At 54.0% G+C, this 24,829-nt stretch overlaps 1 protein-coding gene across 1 annotated transcript; it reads right to left on the bottom strand.

Annotated features, from left to right (window-relative positions):
• Positions 1–1,742: 1,742 nt before the first annotated feature.
• Positions 1,743–22,190, bottom strand: LOC103671189 (tyrosine-protein kinase ZAP-70). Its single transcript, XM_040623555.1, has 14 exons — positions 22,049–22,190; positions 21,747–21,820; positions 12,200–12,635; positions 11,379–11,539; positions 8,125–8,263; positions 7,956–8,037; positions 7,831–7,877; positions 7,555–7,603; positions 6,335–6,527; positions 5,555–5,761; positions 3,943–4,135; positions 3,711–3,851; positions 3,503–3,615; positions 1,743–2,248 (listed from the first exon to the last, which is right to left on the bottom strand). The coding sequence occupies exons 3-14, from the start codon at positions 12,599–12,601 to the stop codon at positions 2,125–2,127; spliced, it is 1,851 nt and encodes a 616-aa protein (XP_040479489.1). The 5' UTR covers positions 12,602–12,635; positions 21,747–21,820; positions 22,049–22,190; the 3' UTR covers positions 1,743–2,124.
• Between the last annotated feature and the right edge of the window lie 2,639 nt (positions 22,191–24,829).

Here is a 24,829-nt window from a genome sequence, read left to right as displayed (position 1 = left end):
CGGGGTATTTGACACTCAGAGGGGATCATTTTAATACCTCCTTCCTATACAGTAAAGTTATTTTCAGCAATCATAAAATAAAACAAATAATAATGATGACCATAGAAGAAATGCAGACAGTGAAAATGTACTTCCTTCTGGTAGAAAACTCTATGTAATATGTAGATGATTTCCAGTCACTAACAAGCAAATTGTAATAAAACTGAAATATCTGTAAACACTACAATTCGGGACGCTGCAAAATCTTGCCATTGATGAAATGTTCTTTTTCTTGACTTGTTTTAAAACAATTTAAAAACAATGTTTGCATCTTAATGGTGTTATTCAAATTCAGCAATCTAGTTCACGTGTGAACTAACGTGCACATTTACCAACGAAAAGCCTTACAGGTCATGTTTCACAAAGCTTCACCGTTTTCAATTTTAAGCACAAAATCTCCAAATGGTCACCCAGAATGACAAAATGGAAGTAATACGAGCTTGTGTGTTTATCTTTACAATCAGCGTTTGCCTATTTTGAATCTAAATGCAGGAAGATATTGTCTCCCAGGACTCGGAGACCCTCAGACAATTCCAAACCATTGCAAACTTAGTCTCCAAATGAACACACATAGCCAAGGGTCTTGGTGTGTCTGGAGTTGACGGTACAACTCAGGGTTCCCTGAGTTGATTTTCATATAGAATACAAAGTGCATTCAAGAATATGCTAATATGAGGCTTACATACAAATTATTAAAACTCAACAGTAAATGGTGAAATCAGAGTAAGGTCTGTACCGAATAATCCCAATGTCAAGTTCCTGGCTCTGGGGTCTTCTCACCAGGCATCACCCACCCAGGCCTCACACTCCCACTCCAGATAAAGCCCCCGTCCTTCCCCCATAGTTCCACAAAACAGCCACAGGACTTCTAAACCACCACAAATGAAAAGAAGCAAAACTTGCCTTTCCAGAAGCCGCGGAAATCTCCTTGCCTTTCCCCGGCTCCGAGTGGGTTTCATGGCTGCCCTTGAGCCGGTGGCTCTAGAGAGCCAAGCCACGAGAATGAGACAAAGGCTGGGGACTGGGGAAGGGGCCAATCACAGCTAAGGAATGGGGAGCAAGTTCAGAAAAGCGCAGGAGCCTGGCTCCATTTCACTCAACCTGCTGGGTTCTGTGCTCCAACATCGAATTCTCCATGGGGAGTGCTCGCTTTGGCCGCACGTATACCAATTGTCCATGCGGGGAAACTGAGGCAGCAAGCGCCTGGGGACAGGACTTCTCAGTAGGACTGAGCGGGCACTCGGGACCACCAGTTAATGAAGATCCCAGCTGTGACTGTCTGTGTCCAGGGAGGAACACGGGGCAGCTGTAGGGTGTTGGGCGGTAAAATCACCTGAAGACACTTTAAAACGCACCAGCGTTGGGGCGTGGGGTGGGAGGAGGGGTTGGCGTTTGTTAAAACTCCTCCAGGTGATGCTAATATGCAACCAGCATGGAAAGCACCCACCTCGCTCAACCCACACAGACAGGGAAGCAGAGGCCCAGCCGTGCACCTGCCTCAGTTCCCCCACTCCGCCACAGCTCCTCACACATATGAAGATGTCCTCGGGGCAGAGAAGTGGGAAGACCAGACCCTCAGACCCTGGGGACCACGTCTGGGCCCACAAGAAAAGCTGTTTTCAGGCACTTCTCACTGACCCCTTCCAATGACCCAGCCCCTCTCCTGGTCCCCCATTCGCCCCAGAAAAGATGAGGGACTCAAACAAGAGAGAAGCTGAGTTTATTACAATGACAGAGGTCTTGTCACCTGAGAGTTCCCAGAGTCTTCGCCTTCAGGGCCCAGAGGAAGGAAGGTCTCTATTGTAAGCAATGCGCCCTCAGCTGAGGGCTGCCCCATAGATAGCAGCCCGAGAGCAAGTTACACGACCCCACCCTCCCAGGGCCTTCCCTCCTCCCCCAGCCAGAGCGCACAGGTGACCAGGTGGGGGCACTAGATCAGTATGAACCTGAGGCCTCAGCTGCCTGCCTTACCGCAGCCCCCCTGCTTTGGGGAGAGCAGCTGAGCTGACCTCAGCCAAACTGGAGGTCCTAGGATGGGGCGGAAGCTGGAGCATCGAGGCTTGCAGGCCCCAGGCAGGCAGGAGCTCAGACAACAGCAGCCTCATTCCCCTTGCCACACCCTGGGGGGCCTTCAGCCTTGCTTGCCACGCTGTAATAGTAGGTCCGCATGCGCTGTTCCACGGCCTGGAAGTCTGGGCGGTCATCCCACCTGTGGGGGGTTGGGTAGATCCAGGCCACTGACCACATCCCCACAACCCACCTTCATCTGCAGGGTAGACACGCAGGGGGCTCAGAAAACCAGTGGGGTTGTCAGGGTGGTGGAGTTTGGAGTAATGGAGAGGTTTGTTGGGTAGGAGAGGACTAGAATCGAGTGTTGCCATACCAGGTAATAGAAGAGCTGCCGACATACAGGATGTGGGGGGAACCATCTGTTGAGTGTTAACTGGTGAAGACGTAGGGAATTTAGTTCATTGAGTGTCGGAGTAACAACTATCAACCAACAGGAGTTGGGAATTGAAAGCTGAAGTACCGCACACGTGCCAAGGGCCAGGATATTGGGTGCTAGGTGCCCGCTTATGTGGGTGCAAGGGTGCTGCCCCTAATCTAGCAGAACGTTGGAGTCCTGACAGTGGGTTCAGCTAGTGGGGAGTCAGGCTATTAAAGATGCTAGCCTCTTTCAGTATTGCGTGTTGGTGTGCTATTTCCCAGTGGGGGCCACTTAACAGAGGTTGGATGGACTGATCATTTATTATTTATCATAAATAGGGTGTCTATTTAATCAGGTGGCTTAGGTGTTTGGGTGCCAGAGTCATAGGTGTTGACCAGTAGAATGGATGTTGGGGTAGGAAAAGTATCAAATGTTAGAACGTCCATGCATTGCATGGCTCAGTGTAGGACAACAGCTTTTTTGGGTGCGTGTTGCCTATTTTCCGATGGGAAGTTGAAATACTGATGATTTCAGGAGTTGGGGTGTTCAAGTATTGAGTCTGAACACCAGACAGGGGTGGAGGTTTTGAATATATTGAGTGTTTGGGCGCTGTAGTGTTGGTCTGTGAGGGTAAATAGGTGTTGAATGTTGGCTGGTGGGGGACTGAGGAATTAGACTGGACTATAATCCCATGCCCTGACCACTGGTACCATGTTTTGGGTAACAGTACTGACTTGAGTACTGTAGGATCAATGTGCTGAGTGTTGGCTGGTGGGGGACTGAAGTTACAGATGCTAGAGCACTAGGTGTCTCCAGGGGTAGGGTGTTGTGGTGCTGGTCCATTGGAGCACTCTAGCGTCAGTGTGTTGAGGCATTGAGTATAGGTGCAGAAAGTAAAGGTGCCAAGTGATGGAAAGGCTGTGAACTGGGCGAGTCTTGGGTGGGACGAGTTTTGGACTATTAGGCACCATGACGTCCGGCCCCAGGCCCAGGTGTCAGCTCAGCTAGGTACCCTTCCCACCCACAGGCACTCACTTGTAGATCCAGCAGTCACTCATGAGTGCATACATTTCAGGCGGACACTCTGGCGGGCACTCCATCCGCTTGCCCTGCTCGATGAAGGCTATGACCTCGGGGCCTTTCATCTTCTGCTCGAGCCAGAGCCAAGTGCAATGTGAGTAACGGGGGCCACCTCGCCCTCAACCTCCTTCCCACCCACCCGCCCGTCTCTGCCCACGCCTGCCTTGTAGGGCTTCTGGCCATAGGAGAAGGCCTCCCACATGGTGACCCCATAGCTCCAGACGTCACTGCGGCTGGAGAACTTGCGGAAGTTGAAGCACTCGGGTGCATACCACTTGAGCGGCCACTTCCCTGCCGAGCGGGCCTGAGAATGGGGAGATGCTGCCAGGGTAGGGCTCAGGGACACTCCACCCACCAACCTCAACCACCTGGGCACCAAAGGGGTGGGGGCTCACAGTGTAGTAGCTGTCGTCGGCACCCAGTGCCTTGGAGAGACCAAAGTCACTGATCTTGGCATAGTGCCGGTTGACCAGCAAGACATTGCGGGCCGCCAGGTCACGGTGCACAAAGTTTTTCTCCTCCAGGTACTTCATCCCCATGGACACCTGGTGCAGCAGCTCCGCCACATTGCTGATGGGGATCTCCTCCCTGGGGTACAGGGGAGGGCAGAGTCAGCGGGGAGGGGACCGCACAAGTTCCCAAGGGAGCAAAACCCACTTCTCTGACCCAGCCGAGCATGTGTTCATCAGGTGCCTGTTGGACATCTGCTGTGTGTCAGGCCCAGGGCTGGGGATGTGGTGGGGAGGCGAACAAAAAAGGCAAAACCCTCTGTCCTCATCTAGTCTCGAGGCTTTACATTTCTCCCACATACTATGATCCCCAAACTTACACATTGACCTGCATCCTCTATATGCCCTCAGGGGGGCCTCGTGGGCATCTCAAAAACAATAAAGACAAAGCTAAGTTCCTGTTTGTTCACACACACAACCAGCTCTCCCCACTGTTCCCTTTCTTCTCCAGCAGCTACCTCCTTTCATTTCCTTGGCCCAGAAGCACTAGCCTTGCTGTCGACTCCTCTGTCTCACACCCAGCTTCCGATCTGTCAGCACAGCCTGGCAGCTCTGCCTTCAGAATCCCTCCAGAATCCTCCTACTTCTCTCCACCGCTGCTTCTGCCACCACGGCCCAGGCTTCATCATCGTCAGCCTGGACTGGAAGTTAGCCTGGACCAGAGCGGTCACCTCTGCCCTCACCCCCCAGGGTCTGTCCCCCCACGGAAGTCAGGTCCAGCTGCTCCTCTGTGCAGAGCCTCCCAGGGCTCCCACCTCACTTGGGGTAAAAGTCCAAGGTCTCCCATGGCCCGTGATCTGCATGATCTGCCCCTTTGCCTCCCTACCCACATCAGCTCCCCCTCTCCTCTTCACGCACTCTGCTACAGGCACAGGGCCTTCATCACAGTTCCTCCATTACCCCTGGCACAGGCACACCTCAGGGCCTTTGCACTGGCTGTCTGTCCCCCCATAGCAGCACTTGGCTGCCTCCTTCAGTTTACAAAAACCTCACCTTCTCACTTGTCATCTCCCACCCCGACACTCCCAATCGTCTTTTTTATAGTACTTATTTTCCAACATACTGTCTGTTATAATTATTCTTGAAAACCTCTCTTCCCCAACCAGAATACAGGACAGAGGTCTTTGTCTCTTTTGTTCACTGATGAATCCCAAGGGCTGGCAATAGTCCCAATTATGGAGAAATTGCCCAGTAGACCCCTGTGGAATAACTGAATGTGTGAGCCAGGTTACGCCACAAACACACGTGCACCAGCAGGAATGGGGAGGTGATGGGCACGTGCCTCGGCCAGTGTAAAAGATCGTGTCTATGAGGGTAAGAGTTGGAGGCATGAGGACACCTTGCTGTTAACAGCTCTGCCTTGTGGGTGTGAGCGTGGGTGTCAGGGTGTGCAGGGGGGAGGGGGAGGCAGGAGTCACATGAAAACGCGTGTGTGCTCATAGATGAGGAGCCCGCAAGGCCCACCGGCGCCACGTGCCCAGCCCACCCCGGGGCTCACTTCTTGCTGAGCAGGAACTTGTGCAGGGGCCCGCCGCCCGCCATCTCCATGACAAGCATGAGGGCCTCGGCCTGGCAGACGCCGATGAGCCGCACGATGTAGGGGTTGTCCAGCTGGTGCATGATCTGTGCCTCGCGCATCATCTCATCCTTGTCTGTCTTCTCCGTGCTGTGCTTCAACACCTTGATGGCCACGTCAATCTGCTTCCTGCCGCAACGAGCGCCTGCGTCAGCCCGGGCCCTGCTCAGCCCCTCGAGCCCACCCAGCCGGCCTCTCTTCTCTCCAGATGTGCGTGCTGGACACTGGGGTCACCACCTGGCTTTCGCTTCGGAGCCCAGGCACACACTTCTCCAGCTGCCAGGAGTGTCAGCCAGCGAGAGCTGGCTGCCGAGTTCCTCACTGAGAACTACCCCTCCCTGGACAAAACACCTCAGCATTACACCCTCCCCGGGGGCTGCCTGGAGTCGGTGCGCAGTCAACTCAAGGGTACAAGGGGGGCCCCTCTGCCTCTGCCCTGGGATGCGCGAGGCCTCTGTTGCCACTGCAGCTCAGCCCACCTCTCCCTGTCCCCAGCCTATGTCTCCCACACTCTCAGGTGCTGTCCCCGAGCCCTCCCAGGTCCTCCCCTAGCATGCAGTCTCCTGGCCCAGGATCTGTCTCCCAGGCAAACTGATGACGCATCCTGGCTCCAGCCCCCAAAGCCTGGGGAGGCCACTCCCGTCCTCTGCCCCCCCCCCCCCCGCACAGGGCTTCCCCTAACCACCGCAGGGGCAGCCATACTTGCGCATGCGGTAGACGCCCTGGCGTACAGAGCCAAAGTTGCCACAGCCAAGTTCAATGTCAGCCATGAGGAGGTTCTCCCGCTTCAGGAAGAGCTTCTTGTCCTTGAGCTCCTCAGGGTCACTGTATGGGCTCTCGTACACACTCGTGTCCATGGGCATTGACTGCGCTTTCTCTGGGGACACTAGGCGTGCTTGGGCACACACACACACAAGCATGCACTCCCAAGTCAGGATAAGGAAGTATGGGATGGGGGGACAAGAGGACACGGCAGCCTTGGCACCCACAAAGCACACGCCCCAGACAGCGGTGCACGATCCCGAACATGTGTGTGTTCATGTGCGCGTGTGCACACGTGTGTGCTCCTGGTCCCATCTGTGGGAGAGCTGGGAAGCCACGTCCAGGTGGACTCTAAAGGCAGGTGTGTCTATGTGCACACCTAACCACGTGGCTCCCCGTGTGCTCACACATATGCACCCACAGGTACTTTCACCCCCATCTCTGTGTATGATGGGGTCCAGAGGTGTGTCTGCGTGGGTAACTGTTAGTGTGCCAGCCAGAGTCCACACATCCGTGCTGTGTGTTCATTGGCGTGTCCGTGCCTGCCCGGCTCCGCGGATGCACCACGTAGCCCTGTTTACCAGGGCTCCAGGAGGAGCCTGTGCACGCATCTGCAACCACGTATGTTCTCTGCACACACGCGGACAGGCGTGCATCTACACAACAAACACATTAGCGTCTGCAGCCAGGCATTTCAGGAACACAGGCTCCAAAGCCCGCCTGCCCAGGCTCAAATCCCGGCTCCGCTATTGCCGAACTGCAGGACCTTACTAAGTTACTTGCCCTCCTTTCTCATCTGTAAAAGACTAATTGCCATGACTACGTCATCTAGCATGTCAGAAACATTCCAGAAGTACAGACACATGTGAGCGTGAAGTGTGACTGGCACATAGTAGGTGCTGGACAAATGTGTGTCTGTGGCCCCGATGTACTCCCCCCGCATGTCCACATGCACCCCACGTACACGCATACAGGCATGATGGACGTGCACACACACGGTTGTCTACAGGCACAGCGTATGCACGGGGCAAACCAAGCCAGCTGCTACATGTCAGACCCGGCCCATAGCTCTCCCCTGCCATGGCCCAGAGCCCAGCCAGGGACCTTGACTGTGGCCTGGCATAAGCCCCACACACACCCCTCCACCTCCGTCGGCTCACCTGGTTCAGGGGTGTACCCATCTGAGTTGGTGTCAATCCGTCTGGGAGCCTAAAGGTCATGAGGTCAGCAAGGGTCAGCAGGACCCCAAGCTGGGGGTACCCAGCCCCTGAGACCCAGAGCCTCTGAGGACTCCCAGGAGCAGTGCTGGGGGGGACCCTCTTCTGTTCCACGGCAGTCCCACTCTCCATCCCAGCCTCGCCTGGGGAACAGGACACATCACCCACCCGCCCAGCTCCATCCCTCAGGACCCAACCCTGCGATGCCAGCTAACTCACGTGGGTGAACGTGGATGGGTGGGCTGGGAGTGTGGGAGCAGCGGCCTCTGGGGGGGCAGAAGGGACAGTGAGGGGGTGAGGCACGGAGTCTCCCACTCACCCCCATCCCCCAGCGCCCCCCTCACCTGAGCTGGCACTGCTGTTGGGGCAGGCATCCTTCAGGCAGTAGATGAGCCCATCGGCCTTCAGTTTCAGGTACTCCACCAGCTGCAGGGAGGTGGGTCAGGGCCAGGGCTCCTCTCTTCCCCAGGACCCTAAGCAACCCCCCCACCACGAGGTGGATGTGCAGCTCACCTGCCAGAGCGTGTCAAACTTGGTGCCCTCAGGAATACAGTACTTGCCCGCCTTGTCCTGGCTGATGAGGTAGTGGTACACGGTTTTCCCATAGATCAGCGACAGTGCGTAAGTGCCCTGCTCCTTCCGGGGCCTCAACCTGGCACGGGGAAGAAGGGGATATCACCCCTATAATCACCTGGGCCTTTCCTGTGGTGACCCCCTGCTGGGCCCCAGTTTCCACACACACACACACACACACACACACACACACACACACATGGACTCTGCTCTTGATAGTCTCGTGGAGAAGTGGCAGGGACTAGGGGACCCAAGGTCAGGCTCCACTCAACGTCCAGACCTACTGGTAACAGGCTGGGGGACTGGGGTGGGGGAGGAGAATGAGAGGAGAATGGCAGTGTCCACAGGGAGACACAGTTGTCCAAGAACACACATGTGACCATCCACGGGGAATGCTGGCCCTCCCACAGTGGACGCTCGGCCCCAAATAGCCTGATACTCAGCCACCCACAGCTGAACCCTTGGCCGTCCAGGAGAGAACACTGAGCCACCCACAAGCAGACACCTGGTCCCTCCATGGCTGAATATGTGGCCTTCCATAGGGGCCACTCAGACTCAGCCATACGCAGGGGATACTTGGCCATCCACGGAGGGATATTTGGCCATCGATGGTGGACGCACAGCCACTCACAGAGGACACACAAGTCTATGCAAGTAGACTTAAAATATTCTCTTGGGGCGAGAAAGCCATTTTTACATGAAGAACAGAGGTAAGCACAACTCCATGGCTGGCTCCTGGGGCACCTTTGCACGATTCAGAACAAGTCACCTTGTCATCACAACAGACCCGCTAGTTACTGTAACAGACTGACTTTTAACAGAATGAGACCCTTGATTGCCCTCTGCTGGAAATTTGCTAAAATAAACAAACCAACCTTCCTTGTCTATGAATGGGAATTGAGCCGCTCAAAGGTGGTGTCTTCGTGTGTAAGAACCTGTCCACTCACACACACGTCCACATACACGGAGCGATCTAACCACACACACACACACACACAGGCCAACTTAGAGCCAGACGCCTGGACCCTCTCACCCCACGGTGAAACCAATCAACATCTCCCACAAAACAGCTGTGTCTCGAGTCACTGGCACAAGGTTCTAGTCCAAAATTAAGTGTAAACTTCCAATGGAGAATGGACAGCAACTGGTCCCGGGGGTCTCGGGCCTTGTAGAACAAGTTGTAAGCAGCCGACCAAGAATCTCAGGAATTGCGCTGAGTACAGAAGAGCTGGCTGGTGGCAGGCAGCAGGAAGCAGGCACCAGGATGGCCTGCAGACGGTGTCAACTCTCTGACAGGGCTTGGGGCCCGCCCATGGACATCCATTCATTGGACAAATGTTTACTGAGTGTTAACCACATGCCCGGCATTGTTCTAAGGGCAGAGATACAGTGGTAAACAAGAAAGACGTGAGCCCGCCTTGTAATCAAGCCCTTCCTTAGACCAAAGGGATGGGAAAAGATCTTCTGTCTTAGTCTCCTCATACGAAAAGAGAGACAACTGAACTACATCAGAGGTTCTGAACCTGGAAAGGGCTGCCAGGACGAGGGTCAGGTTCAGCTAGGGTCTCCTGTCGCTGTACACAAAATCTCCGGGGTAAACATGCTTTGGGCTTGAGAAAGGAGTTCAGGGCGCCTGGGTGGCTCAGTCAGTTGAGCATCTGCCTTTGGCTCACTTCATGATCCCAGGGTCCTGGAAGGGAGTCCTGCATCGGGCTCCCTGCTCAGCGGGGAGCCTGCTTCTCCCTCTGCCTTTGTTCTGCCCCCCTGCTTGTGCCCTCTGTGTCTCTCTCTCTGACAAATAAATAAATAAAATCTTTTTTAAAAGGGAGAGAGAAAGGGGTTCAGCTTCAGAAAGATTCCCAAAGGGGTCTGAGATCCAGAAGAGGTTCGGAGACCCTTAACAATATCCTCTTACAGGCCCTTTGCAGGGGTCAGGTTTCCTTTCAAGTTGAATCAACCCGCACCACAAATCCTGCAATTATGCAGAAAGCTTCGGCAGCAAACAGCATGAGATACAACTCCAACCGTTCTTCAGCAGCTCTGAACCGTGCTCGAGAACAAGCATGGCCCTGGTCTTAACTCCAGGCCTGAGTGGCATGCATCTTTCTATCACACCCTGCACCCTTATCTCAGAACCGGACCCGTTCTGGGCTTGTGACAGGCATCAGGATCCACCAGGGGTGTTCCCCTCCCCCACTGCCCCATGCGAGGTTCTATGCCTCCAGCTTTGACCTTCAGCCCCCTAACTATCTCCATACTGAGAAAGCAGTTCTTGACTACAGGAACCACAAGAAGAATCTACAACAGCCTCTGCCCAAAGCATGCCTTGTCTAATTTTCCAATAGTCTGGCTCAAAGTAGCTGCTTCTGGTCTCTTGACATTGCCCAGCGTGAGTCACTGTCCCTGATAATATCAGTGCTCCAACTGCTTCTGAACCTCAGTGCCAGCTCAACCTCTAGCCTGTACCCGATCCTAGCTCCCTCAGCCTCAGACACTCGTGGCCCATGCTGGCCCTACCTGCCTCTGTGACTTCACGCTTGACATCCAAGGCACCCACAGCTGGTCAAAGCCCTGGGCCCTGGCTCTCCTGACACTCCTCTTACCTCAGTAGGCCAGTTAACTGTCATAAAATCTGCAGAAAGTTTGCACGATTTTCCTTGGGGCATGGAATTTTCCATGGAAGCTTAAGACATGAAAGAGGTCAAGGCTGAGGTAGGATGGGAACAGCAGCTGGTAAGTATCAGAGCCTGGATTCCCAACCAGGCTCTATTTCATTGATGTCTTCCTGCTCCACAAGAACAGGGATTTGTGTCTGTTTTGTTCACTGCCGTGTCCTCAGTGCCTGAAACAGTGCCTGGCACATAGTAGGTTTTCAGTAAATATTTGTTGAGTGGAGAGGGGAAATCGAAGCAGGCAGAAGTTCAGCTACTTGCCCAGCGTCCCCAGCTGGTAAGTAGCAAGCAGAGCCTGGATTGCCACCCAAGCAGCCCAGCTCTGGAGCCCTAACCACTGCAGATCCCTTCCCATATAATGTCCCTTCGCACACTCAGAAACACACTACCCCCTTGCACGTGTTAGGATAGGCTCACCCCTTACGGCCCATCTGCACGCTGAGGTCTGCCCCAGCCTCTAGGATTCCAGCCAACAAGCCCCAGCTCACCACCCCAAAGCCCCAAGCCTCAAGCCCCACATACAGGAACTTGCCGTCAGTCTGCGAGCCAGAATAGAGTTTGCGCTCTGCCTCCTCGCGCGTCAGGCTGCTGTGGTACCAGGGCATCCTCTCGTGAGCTGTCGTGGCGATGAGCTTCTCCACCTGGGGAGCCTGGCTGATGATGGCCTGCTCCAGGGCTTCGCCCTAAGGAAGGGAGGATAGAGGAGACTTGTAACTCTCACCAAGTGTCACCAAGGGGCCAAGGGCACAGCCAGGGGAAGCCTCTATCATCTCCTGGACCTTCCTAATTGCCTCCGTCCCCGCGAGACCCTTCGCCCCAGGCACACCTAGGGTGAGTCCTTCAGGCTATTGAGGGCAGCCTCCCCCGTCCCCCATCTCTACAGTCCCTCTCCAATCCCCCACCCATCCAGGGCCACGCCCCAGGCCCCTCCTTACAGGCAGCCTCAAGCTCATCTCCAGCTTGACGATCTAACACTGGTTGTCGTGTATTGCAGGCTGTCGAAGACCACCACCCACCACCCCCGCTGGCAGCGCCCCCAGCATTCTCTCAGGCCGGGCCCGGAAGCCCGGCCCAGTGCGACCTCCACAGGCGGGTCTGGCATAGACGTGCACCAAGACATCGCTCAGGCCCCTCCTTCCGAAGCCTCCTCCTAGGTCCCGCCCCCACCCACCCCTCCAGCTTCCAAGTCTAGCGTGGCGCAGCAAAGCCCAAGCGGGCGAAGACGACCGTTCTCCCCAGTCCCCCACCCCCACCCCCCCTCCAACCGAGGCTCTCTAGGCTCCCCGGGCCAGCTCTCCCAGGGCCACCTCCCGGCCCCGCCCCCGAGGGCCCCGCGCTCTCACCTCCAGCTTCCACGTCTGGCGCACGTAGTCGCGCACCATGGCGTCGCGCAGGCAGTCGAAGACCCCGGGCTGCGGCTCGAGTCCCGACGGCCGGTTGCAGGGCTTGCGCAGGTTGCAGGGCAGCCCGTCGGGGTCGCGCGAATAGAACTCGCAGAGCTCTGCGGGGCCGCAGTGCGCCTTACCGCCGGCGATGGCGTAAGTGCCGTTGAGCTGGCGCTCGATGGGGAAGTGGTGGAAGCGCACATCGTGCACGAGCGAGAGCACATAGCCGCCCAGCGAGCGCAGGCACTGGCGCAGCAGGAAGAGCCCGTCGGCCATGCCCGCCAGCTTCAGGTGCTCCTCGGCCTCGGCGCGCGAGATGCTGCCGTAGAAGAACGGCAGGTGCGCCGCGGGGTCCGGCATTGCCGCAGCCGCCGCCCGGGTACCTCGCCAGACCCTGCGCGTTCAGAGCGAGATGGAGGGCATGTCAGGGGCTCGGCTTGCCCTCTTAAACAACGTCCGTTGGGCCCAGACATAGTGGGAGAGGCCGCATTGAGGGGCATCCGTGCCAGTCGCGCAGAGCCTGCTTTATGCCAGAATCAACTTGGAGAGGAGCCCCCTGCTGAGCTCAGATCGGAGAGTCCCGACCCTCCTCTGACTTTTCAGAGACTTTGTGCGGGGCGCCCAGACACCCCCACTGGTCCCCACACACCAGCCCCTGGAATCATTCATTCATTTCCCAGGCACGTGTTGAATTACTGTGTTTCAGGCAGGTGCTGGAGATGAGAGTGAATACGATAGACATGATCCTGCCCTCCTGAAGACAACAGTCTGGGGGGAGGGGGGATACATTAAGCAAGAAAAGAAGCAGAAACAATTACGGACTGAGGTCCGTGTCATAAAGGAAATAAATAGAGTGATACTAAGAGAAGAGGCCACGGTAGCTGGGATGGCCACCTTATTCTCTGAGGAGGTAGCATTTGAACTGAGATCTGAAGGATGAAGAGGAGCCAGCTGTTCAACAATCATGGAAGAGAGTACATCAGGCAGAGGGAACAGCAAGTACAAAGGCTCTGAGGCTGGAAAAGGCTTTGTTCTTCAAAAGAACCTTACTCTATTAACCTTCCCAGGAGTCCCCTCGGCCTTAGAAATTCCCCTTTGCCCTGCCCCCTCTGCCTTCATGGGCAAATTTCTAGAAAGCATAAACTAATCCGAATGTACATCAATAAGAGATTGGTTAAATACATTAGGGTTTAATTCCAGTGTGAACTTTGATACAGCCACTAAATAAAATGAGATGTGCAGTTGAAAAGTATGATCCAATGTGGGGAGAAGGAATTAAAGATATTTAGATAAATATCTAGTAAGACGGATAACCTAAATTATGTTTTTAACTTTCTGGGGTTATAGTATAATGACATATCTTGATAAGCACTGGGTTACACAAGTGTCTGGATTTCTCAAAGCATGTACTAAAATTTGTTCATTTATTTGGACCCCTCCATTTAAAAAAATCCATAAAATATTGAACATGAGTTAACAATCTGCAGAAGTATTTAGGTCTGGTGGATACTGATGATTGTAATTTACTTTGAAAAGCATCCAAAAAATAACATCAACTGATGGATGGACAGGTAGGTAGACAGATACAATCAAGTCTTATTATTCAAAGTAGTTCTGTAAAGTTATTGCAAACACTGAATTAGCAAATACTAAATGATTGCTCCTAGAGGAAATCCAATGTTAGGTTCCTAAAGTCTCTGGTCACCACATTTTCATCAACTGGTCAGTACATAAACCTGTTTCTGCTTAAAGACACTATTTGATATATACTGTTGATTCGTTAACATTGAATGCTCAGCCAACAGCAGTAAAACTATAAGCTTGTCTAACACATACTTTTCCCGGAAGGCACGTCACAGCCGTCTTGCACTTAGGAACACGAGACAGCACATCAGCCCTGCACTGCCATTTAAACAGTGAAATCACCGACAAAAAAAAACACAAAAATGTGGCATCAAATTGAGGACACTTGTTTACAGCATGAGAATTAAAACAAAAAGCAGAGGCACGTCCACTTGCTTGACCTCAGTGGGAATGTGCACGTCCGTCGACTCAAATGTCTTGCTTCTCTGCGTGTGTTCCTGAATGACTATGAAAGGCCCTCAAGTATTAATTGGGGGTTACAAGTAAATATTAGCGAGTAGATTCTAGATACAGAATCTGCTAATAATAGGATCAACTGTTGTGTAACAAAGTGAATATAACAATATTAATTTAGAATCTATGGGGTGGTTAATGAGTAGACAACTAATTCTCCCCATTTCTCTGTATATTTGTAAGTTATTATATAAGACTGAGAAAACTTATCACCCCATAACAACTTCCAGACATTTCTCTAAGGTGGGACCTCCTTAGAGACCTAAGACCACCCAGGCATAGGCTGTGTTCAGGGGAGGGTCCTTGGGTGTCTGTCTCAGTTAAGCAAATGTGAGCAGGGGGCTCAAAGAAGGTTTTTGTGGCTTGAGAAAAGCCCTTCACCCTGTGTCCAGGGACAAGCACGGATGGGCACAGGGACTGAGAGGAAGATACTGGAATGGGAATCAGGTGAGGTCTGGGTTGGGGTAGCCAGAGGAGGAGCCAGAATCTACATTCTAACCTGATTGCTCCTGACATTGGGGTTGGGAAGGCCAGGCTTAAGGGGGTTCCTGGATGTCCCAATAGTTACAGGCAGGTGATTAACCAGGGACCGCATTTGTGGCCCCACCTGGAGACTCAGGTCACCTTTCCATCAGAGTGTTGAAGAGTCAAAAAGGTTCCTAGGTATTTACCCTAGAGAAATGGAAACTTGCATTCACAGAAAAACCTACACAGGAAATGTTTATAGCCGCTCTGTTCACAACGGCCAAATTTTGGAAGCAAATGTATCTCCGCAGATGAATAAACTGTGGCACATCCCGATCATGGGATACTACTCAGCGATAAAATGGAAGGAAACGCTAATCCCCGCAACACATGGATGAATCTAAAGGCATCCTGCTGAGTGAAAGAAGCCATACTCAAAAGGCCACAAACTGTCCAATTCCACTCAAAACTGTATCAGTGGAGAGCAGTGCATCAGTGGTTGCCAAAGGCTGGGGGCCAAGGGAGAGGATTCACTAGAAGGGACATGAGGGGATTTGGGAGAACAGTCAATATTTTGATTGAGATGTTTCTCAGCTATATGCATGTGTCAAATCTCACGGAAGTTTTCACTAAATGGGTGAATTTTACTGTATGTAAATTATACCATAATGTTTTTAACTAAAGGAACTGGAAAGTATAGACAAACCAGACACTAAGAATAACAACTGACATAGGAAATAAAGTGCTGTTTATACTCCTGCTCTACTTTCTTGACTCCCACCCCCTCACCAGCCTCGAAGCCTGTCCCCCACCCCCACTAGGATGCTCTCCAGGCTAGAGAGGAAGCACTGATATCACCACCTGGGGGGCGCTAGGCAAGCACCTAATGCCCTCCTCAATGCTGGTCCCCTGAGTGATGGACATTGGTGACCCCTCCTTCCTGCTTGAGCCTCTCGGCTCTCCCCAGTCCTTCGCAGGCTCCCTGACATGTCTCCTTCTTCTCTGACAGTTCCTGCTCTGTCTCCTTCCCCAGCCCTGGTCCCCTTACTTGGGGTGTTCTGTCTGTGGCTATAAACATGGCACCATGCCCACCGGTCTAGTCCAGATCTCTCTCCTGAGGTCTGATTGTGGTGGCATCTCCTCCTTTGATCTCCACCTGCTGTGTCTATTAATAAAACCTGAGATCCAGACCTAACTCACATGGTGTTTGTGGTTGGCTAAACCCCACAGTTTGTTTCCCATGAGCTGAGCTCCAGGATCTGTAAATTGCTTCTCGGCAATTTTTCCCCTGAGGATTCCCTTGCTCAAGAACTTACTGTGGCTCCCTCCTGCCCACTTCATTCAATCTAACTAAACTCTTCAACCTTCCCTCTGCTCCAGCTGGGCTGTGCTATTCGCCTTCTTTCAAATGCACTTCCATACTTTTATCCATGCAGTGCCCTCTACTGAGTACTCCCTCCCTACTTCTCTCCATCCTCCCAAGTGCAGCCATCCCTGCCTCACAGATTGCATCGCTGCTCCCTATACACAGGACACAGAACCAAGCAGCAAGGTGGGGGCTTGTCCAAGGGCTGTGGGGAGGGGTGGGGGTAGTGAAGCTGGTCTCTGGGGCAGGAAGCTGTGGCAGGAAATTGTCGGCAACACAGTTTGAGAAGCTCCTCCCCACAGTGGCCACAGGTGCAACCTGGGTAGCCAGAGACGGGTTAGTGCAGAAGGGGGTGGGGAGAGACTAGCCCTTGGGGCCAAGTCCAGGGCCATAAGCCGTGATTGGCCATCTCAGACCGAAGGCCAAAGCATCCCAGAGGCAGGAGCCTTCCCCATGCATTCTGAGCTTTATCACAACCTCCCTGTCTCACTGCCAATGACAACAATGGTAATAATAACACGACACTGCACGGCAGGTGGGTCCAGGGGTTAGCTAGCCCTGTGTCTGCTCTCGCCTTCCTGTGCCTTTCTGGGCTGTCCTCACTAGTAAAACAGGGGCATGAGAGCCGGAGTGACCAGCTTTCCAGTTCCCAGGGATGCTGGGGAGGCCAGAGGAAGTGGACAGGAGGAGGCAGAAGATGAAGAGCCAGGGGGACAAGGGGCAGGAACATTTGTCCTTGCAGCACCACTGTGGGCCAGGCCAACATGGACCCTTGGCCTTCAGAGGAGTTGGGCCAGTCTGCAGCCTCCTGATGGGACCCTAGATGTGGGTGGGAAGACCACATCTTTCTATTCTGAGTCATATCCCTACAGATTCTGTGGCTTTCCCAGGAGACAAGCCCACCATGAGACTCCCCCACCCCAGTCCTGCCTGGACTGACCCCATCCAGCCTCCCCAGGAGCTGTGAGTTCAGAGATCCTAATTTGGCCTTCCCAGAGTTTGTAGCTCCACTGAGAGATGATGGGACGCCAGCCTTGTTTGCACTGCCCAGGCCCTGGGAGAAGGAAGAAACCTGTGGTCCTTGGTCAGAAGGATCTAGCTAAAATTCCACCATTCAAGCATCCTCCTTTGGTAAAGGTTGGGTTCAGTTATATCTATTCCAGAGAGACCTGATACCCCAAACATACTTCAAAGGAAAAAAGGCTCAGGTGGTCAAACACACTTTCAAAAGCTACTGAAAGCATATTAGCATATTAAAGGCTCTGAGAGAGAGGTGCCTGGGAGGCTCAATTGGTTAAGTGTCCGACCCTTGGTTCCTGCTCAGGTCATGATCTCAGAGTTGTGAGATGGAGCCCTGCGTTGGGGCTCTGTGCTCAGCAGGGAGTCTGCTGCAGATTCTTTCTCTCCCCTTCCCTCTGCCCCTCACCCTCCACAGCCCCCCCAAAATAAATAAATAAAATCTTAAAATAAATAAATAAAGGCTCAGGGTACCTGGGTAGCTCAACAGGTTAAGTGTCTGCCTTCAGCTCAGGTCGTGAGTCCCTGGGATCTCAGGCCCTGGGATCTCAGGGCCCTGGGATCAGCTGCGTCAGGCTCTCTGCTCAGTGAGAAGTCAGCTTCTCCCTCTTCCTTTGCCCCTGCTCATGCTCTCTCCCTCTCTCTGTCTCTCTCAAATAAATAAATAAAAATCTTCTTAAAAAATTAAAAATAAAGGCTCTGAGAAGACCTGCATGGAAGGACCGTTTTAGCTTTGTTTTATCCCCACTCCTATGTAGCAGATCCTTGAGGCTCTACTATTCCACAAAACATACTCTGGGTATCAAAAGCCCCAATTAGATGCCCGTTGTGAGAGACCAGAAGGAAGACCGAGGCAGTCAGGCTGCAGAGGGAATGAGCCCATCCAAATGGACTTGTTGGGAGGAGGTGGGAGTTGCACCAGCCAGGCCTGGAGGCTCCATATGCTGCCCATAGCCAGATGCCAGAAGTGACCCCATCAGAGGCTCTGCTAGAATGGGGGCCCAGCCCCTCTTTGTCCACCCCTCCTCTCACTGATCCCCAGTCTTCTGCCTGAGACCTGAAATGCCCCCTAAAACCACACTTCCTGCTCTTTAGTTCACAATCATGGTGGGGCCCCCTCCGCCCACCAACAGAGGCAGGACAGGCAATTTCAGCCAATAAAATGCCACCTTGGTTACATTCTAAGTCACAATGGCAGCAGTTGACTTTGAGCCATGGGTGGCGATAGGCTCCTTCATAGCTTTTTCCTGACACCAGGGCATCAGGGATCTATAGTGCAGTGAGAGAGTCCTGGGCAGTGAGTTAAGCCCACCAGACCCCACCTAGAAAACGGTGCAAGCAAAGGTGCCTGACACCAGGAGATTGTGGGGATTCCGTGGGATAAGACTCACCAAGCACCAAGCACAGCACGTGGCCTGCCATTGTGTTATCATATCCTTCGCTGCTCTCAGCCCTCCAGGACTCCCACCTCACTGAAGGGTAAAGCCCAAGTCCTGATGCAGTCTGCCCGATCACCTCTTTGTCCTCATTCACGCCCCACCAGCCCATGGGCCTCCTTATGTCACTTGTTCAGGTCACTTGATCAAACCAGGCATGGTCTAACCTCACGGCCTTTGCACCGTCTGTTCCCCCTGCCTACACACTCTTCCCTCAAAATCCTTCACTTTACTCAAGTCTCTGCCTAACTATCACCTCCTCCTCCAAGAGCTCTTCTCTGACCTCCCTCTCTAAAATCACCTCCCTTTCTTCAGGATAAAGACATCCCTGACCCAGCTTTATGATTCTTCACCACCAAAAATGTAATTTATCCACCAACTTGTTGACACAGGACCTTTGTCCCCTGCTAGAATGTAAGCACCACGAGAGTGAAGATTCTGTCTTGTTCCCCAGCCCAGACCAGCAAGGCACATAGTAGGTGCCTACCCCTTTCTCCTGGCCATATGCTTCAGTCCCCTCTGTTGTCCCCTCCTCCTAGAAGTATTCCATGATTTCCACCCCACCCTCCCCAGGCTGAGTCAGGCACCTCCTCTCCTGTCCCAGGGCCCATCCTCCCCACATCACAGCCCTGATGGCCATGTATGACCACTGTCTGTTGGCTCCTCTATCTGTGACCAGGCTGAGCTCCCTGAGACAGAGCCTACGGCTGTCTTGTTTTCTACTGGAGCCTGGGCTTCCTTCCAATAAGTATGTGTCAAACAGGTAACAACAACAACAGCCTCTGTGCCAGGGACTTTACTACGAGCGTGAGCCACTTAATCTAAACCTCACCTCAACTCCCATAAAATGGGAACTGTTAGCCCCATTCTTCAGATTAAGCAACTGAAGCTCAGAGAGGTTAATGTCATGATCAAAATCACGTGGCCTGCGTGGCACGTCAGGATTTGAACGCAGGTCTCTGACCCAGCAGCCTGCGCTCACCACTCTGGTGAATGTCCTGTAGGAGACAGAATCGCTTATTCTGAGCTGGATCCCTTGGGCGGCTCTCACCCCAGGCTGGCAGGTGCCCCTGCACTGTAGCTTCCTTCGACTGTCAGGGCCCAGAGTGCTGGGCTCTTGTGGGGTTGGGGATAGGTCCTGCGTCTGGCAGACTCGCTAAGTGTCTGCTGGTCCACTGGACGTGAGCAGTCCCCCCACCCCGACCTCCGCTGCCTTGGTGTTAAGGGCCGTGTGAGCTCAACAAGCTTTCCCTCTCTGGGTGTCAGGCTCTGTGACTGTAAAAGGGAGATGAGGAGAGGCTTAGGGGGTGGGAAAGGTAGGGCGATGAGTCGGGAGGACAGCAGGGTGCCGTCCTGTGCCTTGTGGAGGGTTTAGCATCATTCCTGGTCTGTATCTACTAGACGCCAACAAGACCCCCTGAGTCACACCCAAAAATGTCTCCAGACGTTATCAGATGTGTCGGGGGGGGGGCAGGGGTAAAGGTGGTGCCAAAATCGGCTCCAGTTGAGAACCACAGCCTGGACCCTATGCTTTGTGTGGGCGGGTGTGCAGGGAGGGGTCAGCATGAAGAGGTCTGGCTGCTGCAGCCCCCAGGAAAGTCTCCAAAAGCTACGAAGTCCAGAGCCTGTCCTCCCAGAGCTAGTAGTGACAATGAGAATTCTAGCCGCAGGCTCAGATAGCACCTACTATGTGCCCGGCACTCTAGATCTACAGTTGACCCCAGAACAACACGGGTTTGAACTGCTCAGGCCCAGTTACAGGCAGATTTTTCACAGGATAGTTAATGTCTTTTCTCTTAGGATTTTCTCCATGCTATTTTCTTTTGTCTAGATTACTTTGTTTTAAGAATACAGGATATAACACATACAGCATACAAAATACATATTAGACTAGCGATGTTATCAGAAGGCTTCCAGTCAACAGTAGACTCCTAGCAGTTAAGTTTGGGGGGAATCAACAGCTACATGCAGGATTTCAACTGCATGGGGTTTCGGCACCCCTAAGCCCAGTGTTGTTCAAGGGTCAACTCTGCTCGTCCACCTAATCCTCACAAGAGCCCCGTGAGTGAAGGACTTATGGATCGGGGACCCGACACACACAGGTGCGGTGACTTGCCTAGGGTGGCCCAGCACGCACAGTAGGCAGCAGAGCCAGGACTCGAATCTAGGCCGCCAGGCTCTAGGTAAGTGTATGCTTACCACCGTCCAGGCGGCCTGCCAGCCCCGTGTCCCTGCCAGGGCTGCGTGCGGGAGGCAGGAGGACAGGCACAAAAAGGAAAGGGAAACACCACACTGAAGGAGAGGAGCCTTCAGAGGTGGAACCGAAGATTTTTCACGCCAGGAGTCCCTGGTGCTAAGCTCTCAGCAAAGCTTTACTAAGCACCCAGGGTACGCTCACCACCCTGGCTGAGACAGGAGTAATGAGCTGTTCGCCACAGGAACCCCCCTGTTCCTTCCTGCCAAGACTCTCCTGCCTGGGACACTTTTCCCAACCTCTCACCCAAGAGCCAAGAGCCAGGCACCTGCAAGGTGCCGATATTTGCATCTGCATTTAACAGATGCACAAACAGGCTCAGCGTGTCCCAGCAACCTGCCAAGGACACACAGCAGTTGAGAGGGATTCAGACTGTTTTCTCCTTCACCTCTCCGGGTCCCCCTCTAACCTGAGCTCCCTTACAAGTAGCTCAAGCCTGTCCTAGACACCGTGATAGGAATCATCTGCGTTTGGTTGGTCAAGTTCACAGTCCTGTTGAGCCACCCTCATATTCACGGGGCTGGGAGTAGGGGTGGGGGGTGCAGAGCACATGTTTGCTCTCTTTGGAAGAGTCTCTGCTTCCTGGAGCCAAGGTGTCACCCTGATGGGGCCCAGCAGGAAGTGAGGGACTTGGCAGGCCTTGCCGTGTCCCCTGGACATGACCACTCAGCTGACACTCCGGCAGGGAATCTGCTTCCCTCAGGGTGGCGGCAAGTGGCGTCTGCTTCCCTTTCCCGCTGGACACCACCCATCCCAGTCCTACAGCCCCTCTGGTCCTTCCCAGTGGCCTCCTAACTCTGTCCCCCTCCACCAGACTCAGGCTACCCATGGAAATGGCGGCCGGGTGCTGTTCCATCCAGGATGACTTACCTGGGGATGTGCAGATGATATTGAGGCAAATGGGCCACAGGTCTCTGGTCCCCAACGTCCACAAACAGCTGGTTCTAGATGAAGAATTGAGACCCAAGAAACTAACTTGGTTATCTCTGCAGCCCAAGCCCCCAGCCTGAGGCTCGCGGCTGACCACCCCTACACATGCCCAGGCAAAGCGTAAATAGGCCATAGCCCACGGACTCTTCACCCACCCCCCACCCCCGCCAGCTGCCCTGAGTCCCCCAGGGTGTGGCTGTGGTGGCAGGACAGGGGCAGAAGGCCAGACGGCAGCCACTCACCAGGGCACACCAGCAGCCGCACAAAGGCCCAAGCCAAGCAGGGACCAGGGCCGGAAGGCCTGGTGTGCTCTTAGCAGCTGGTTTCTCTGAAACTCAACTTATTTCCTTGTTGTGAAGACAGGAAAGGGGGCTGCGTCTGAAGTTTACGCCAAAGTCACGAAGTGCTGCGTTCAAGGGAAAATCGAAAGTCACATGTTCCAGGGAGGGCAGAGGGCATTTCCGGGGCCAAGCAGGGCCTGCCCTGCGCTGGGGGAAACCGAGGCTGGCAGCAGGCGGGGGTTATGCAAAGTGACAATTCCAACAGCGTCCCCAAAGCCAGAGAGGAGAAGGAAAGGAGCTGTGTGTTTCAGAATGGGGGGTGGAGCAGTGGCCGTGGAAGGCTGGTCCCCAGGACTCAATGGAGACAGGAAAGCCCCCACTCCTCCTTCCTAGGGGGACATGGACCCAAGGCCTGCCTGGCCAAACAGCTCCTAAGAGTGATTTATTGATTCCACAGTCAGGTTAAACCTGGAGAGAGAAGAAATTTGCTTAGTAGGGCCATACCCCAAAGGTTCAGAGCACCTACGTGTGCGAGGCCCTGGGACAGCAATGACAATCCTGTCCCTGTCCTAACATGGGTCACAGGCTAGAGGCGGCAGCAGCTGAGTCAACAGGGAGATCAGGGCTGGGATGGTGGCAGCCTGGGCACTATGTGTATTCAGAGGAGCCCCAGTGCACACGGCCAGGGGTCGGGGGGAGGGTGGTGCCAGACGAGGATTCTGAGAGCAATCAGGCATTTCATCAAGACACAGAGACAGCATGTCCCCCTGTGCTGACCCGCTCCCAGCCTGCCCTGCTTGGACCTTCCCCGCAGGCTGCGCCTGGCTGATCACCATGTCCTGCTCTGGCCACAGCCTCCTCCTCCTCCTCCTCTTTCCCTCGCTTCCCTCACACTCACTCACACCCATGAGGACCAAGTGGCCACCCATGACATCCGCTCCCTGCTGCACGGCCCCTGCCCATGCTTGGTCTCCTCTTCTCTCCCTCCGGTGCCCCAAGGCCTCAGGGGGTTCGCCCCCACCACTTCCTTGCCCTCTTGAACACATGGGGACGTCTTCAATGGCTTGCCCACGCATGCGGCTCCAGTGTGGCGTGCGGCCATCCGAGAACCAGTGTTGAGATCCCAAGAACCTTTCTTCTCCAGGTCCTGCCACCCTGGGGGACATGGGCTCAGCCCCACAACCTCCCTGAGGTATCCTCCACACTCCACCCCAGGTCTTCTGTCCTGGGGACCTCTCTCCAGTCTCTACTGTCCCCCAGTTCCCTAAGTCCCCCTCTGCCACCCTCAAGAAATCTTTTTTTCCCAGTTCCAGGCTAGGATACTTTTCTCCCACATAGGTTTCCCCCAAACTGCTTTTGTTAGAAACTTTCCCTTTCCCCACAAGCATCATGAAGCTCAGGATGCAGAAAAAAATCTGTGTCCACACTGAATAATCCTTTCAGGAGGGAGAGAAGACTGCCCCAGCAGAGTGAAGAGAGCAGAAATCATAGCACCGGAGTCACATCATCTATGGTAATCAGACTAGCATTTACTGAGCACTTTACTGCGAGCCAGCCGACACTGTAAGCAGTCAACGATTCAATCCATACAGCCCACCTCATTCATTTTCCAAATAAGGGAAAAGCAGCCCAGAGAGGTTGAATGACAGATACCAAGTGGCCAGGTGGGACTGAAGCCCCGGGCAGTCTGGCCCCAGAGCCCACCCACCGGTGGACACAGGAGAAGGGAAAGACCTGGAAGGTGAGCCGGCTGCATGTGGAGGGCCTGAGGGCGGCCTCCAATCTCTGGGGAAATCAGGCCTGAGAAGGGAACTCCTGGCCCCCTATGAGGCACTGGTTCAGGGGCCCTCCAACCCCCTTGCGGTCCCAGAGGTTGCTTTCTGAATCTATAGAGGCCCGGCCGGTGCTCAGAGCAGACAGTTTGAGATTGGCTTGCAGATAAGGCCGGGTGTTTTGCCAGAGTGGCGGGAGGTAGATGGGTCTTTTGAACATTCAGAGGAAAGAGCAAACGCGTGACGGATGGAAACGTGGGCTGGGAAAATCGCAGTGCACTTGTCCTAGCTGGGTCCACACATGCAGAGAGCCTCAGAAGAAACTGGTGGCTTGCTGTCACACCCCCAGGCCTTTGCCCACGCAGTGTCCCAGCCTGAACTCGCTTCCTCCTCCTCCTTAACTGCCTGACTCCTCCTCCTCCAGGTCAATGATTCAATGCAGCTTCCTCCACGAAGCCTTCCAATCCTCAAGCTGAGCAGCACAGGGCCCTGTGTCAGTTTCACCTGACTTTCGAGCAGGGCAGACTCGGCACCAGAAACCTCTGGCATTTGGATGGGGTTCAGGGGGGAGGGGAGGATGGCTCCAGCCTGTGAGGAATCACACCTCAGCACAATGATCCCCAAAGGGAGGAAAGCCCCCTCCCCCCAGGATCCCTCCTGAATTTCCTCCCACCTGGGGGATCACCTGGGTCACTAGGCCACGGTGACGTTTATCTCCTTGTTCTTCCCAGTTTTGCTGCTTCTACCTCAGGCGCCTTGAGCAAGCTACCTGAGCTCTCTGTGCCTTCATTTTCTCCGTAGGAAAAGGGGATGGTAATGGGACCTACCTCATAGGGCTACTGTGAAAATTAAAACGGGCCTCAAAGCAAATGCACCATTATTGCCATCACCATCACGGACTACCGAGTTTCCCAGTTTCTAGAGTGTGCTAGTGACTGCCCAAGGGCAGCAATGGGGCTCCCTTGCGCCC

This window comes from Ursus maritimus, unplaced genomic scaffold (assembly GCF_017311325.1).
Source record: "Ursus maritimus isolate PB19 unplaced genomic scaffold, ASM1731132v1 scaffold_6, whole genome shotgun sequence".
Taxonomy (NCBI): Eukaryota; Metazoa; Chordata; class Mammalia; order Carnivora; family Ursidae; genus Ursus; species Ursus maritimus.
The sequence above is the reverse complement of the archived record's forward strand: the minus strand, read 5'-3'. Positions and strand labels throughout refer to the sequence as shown.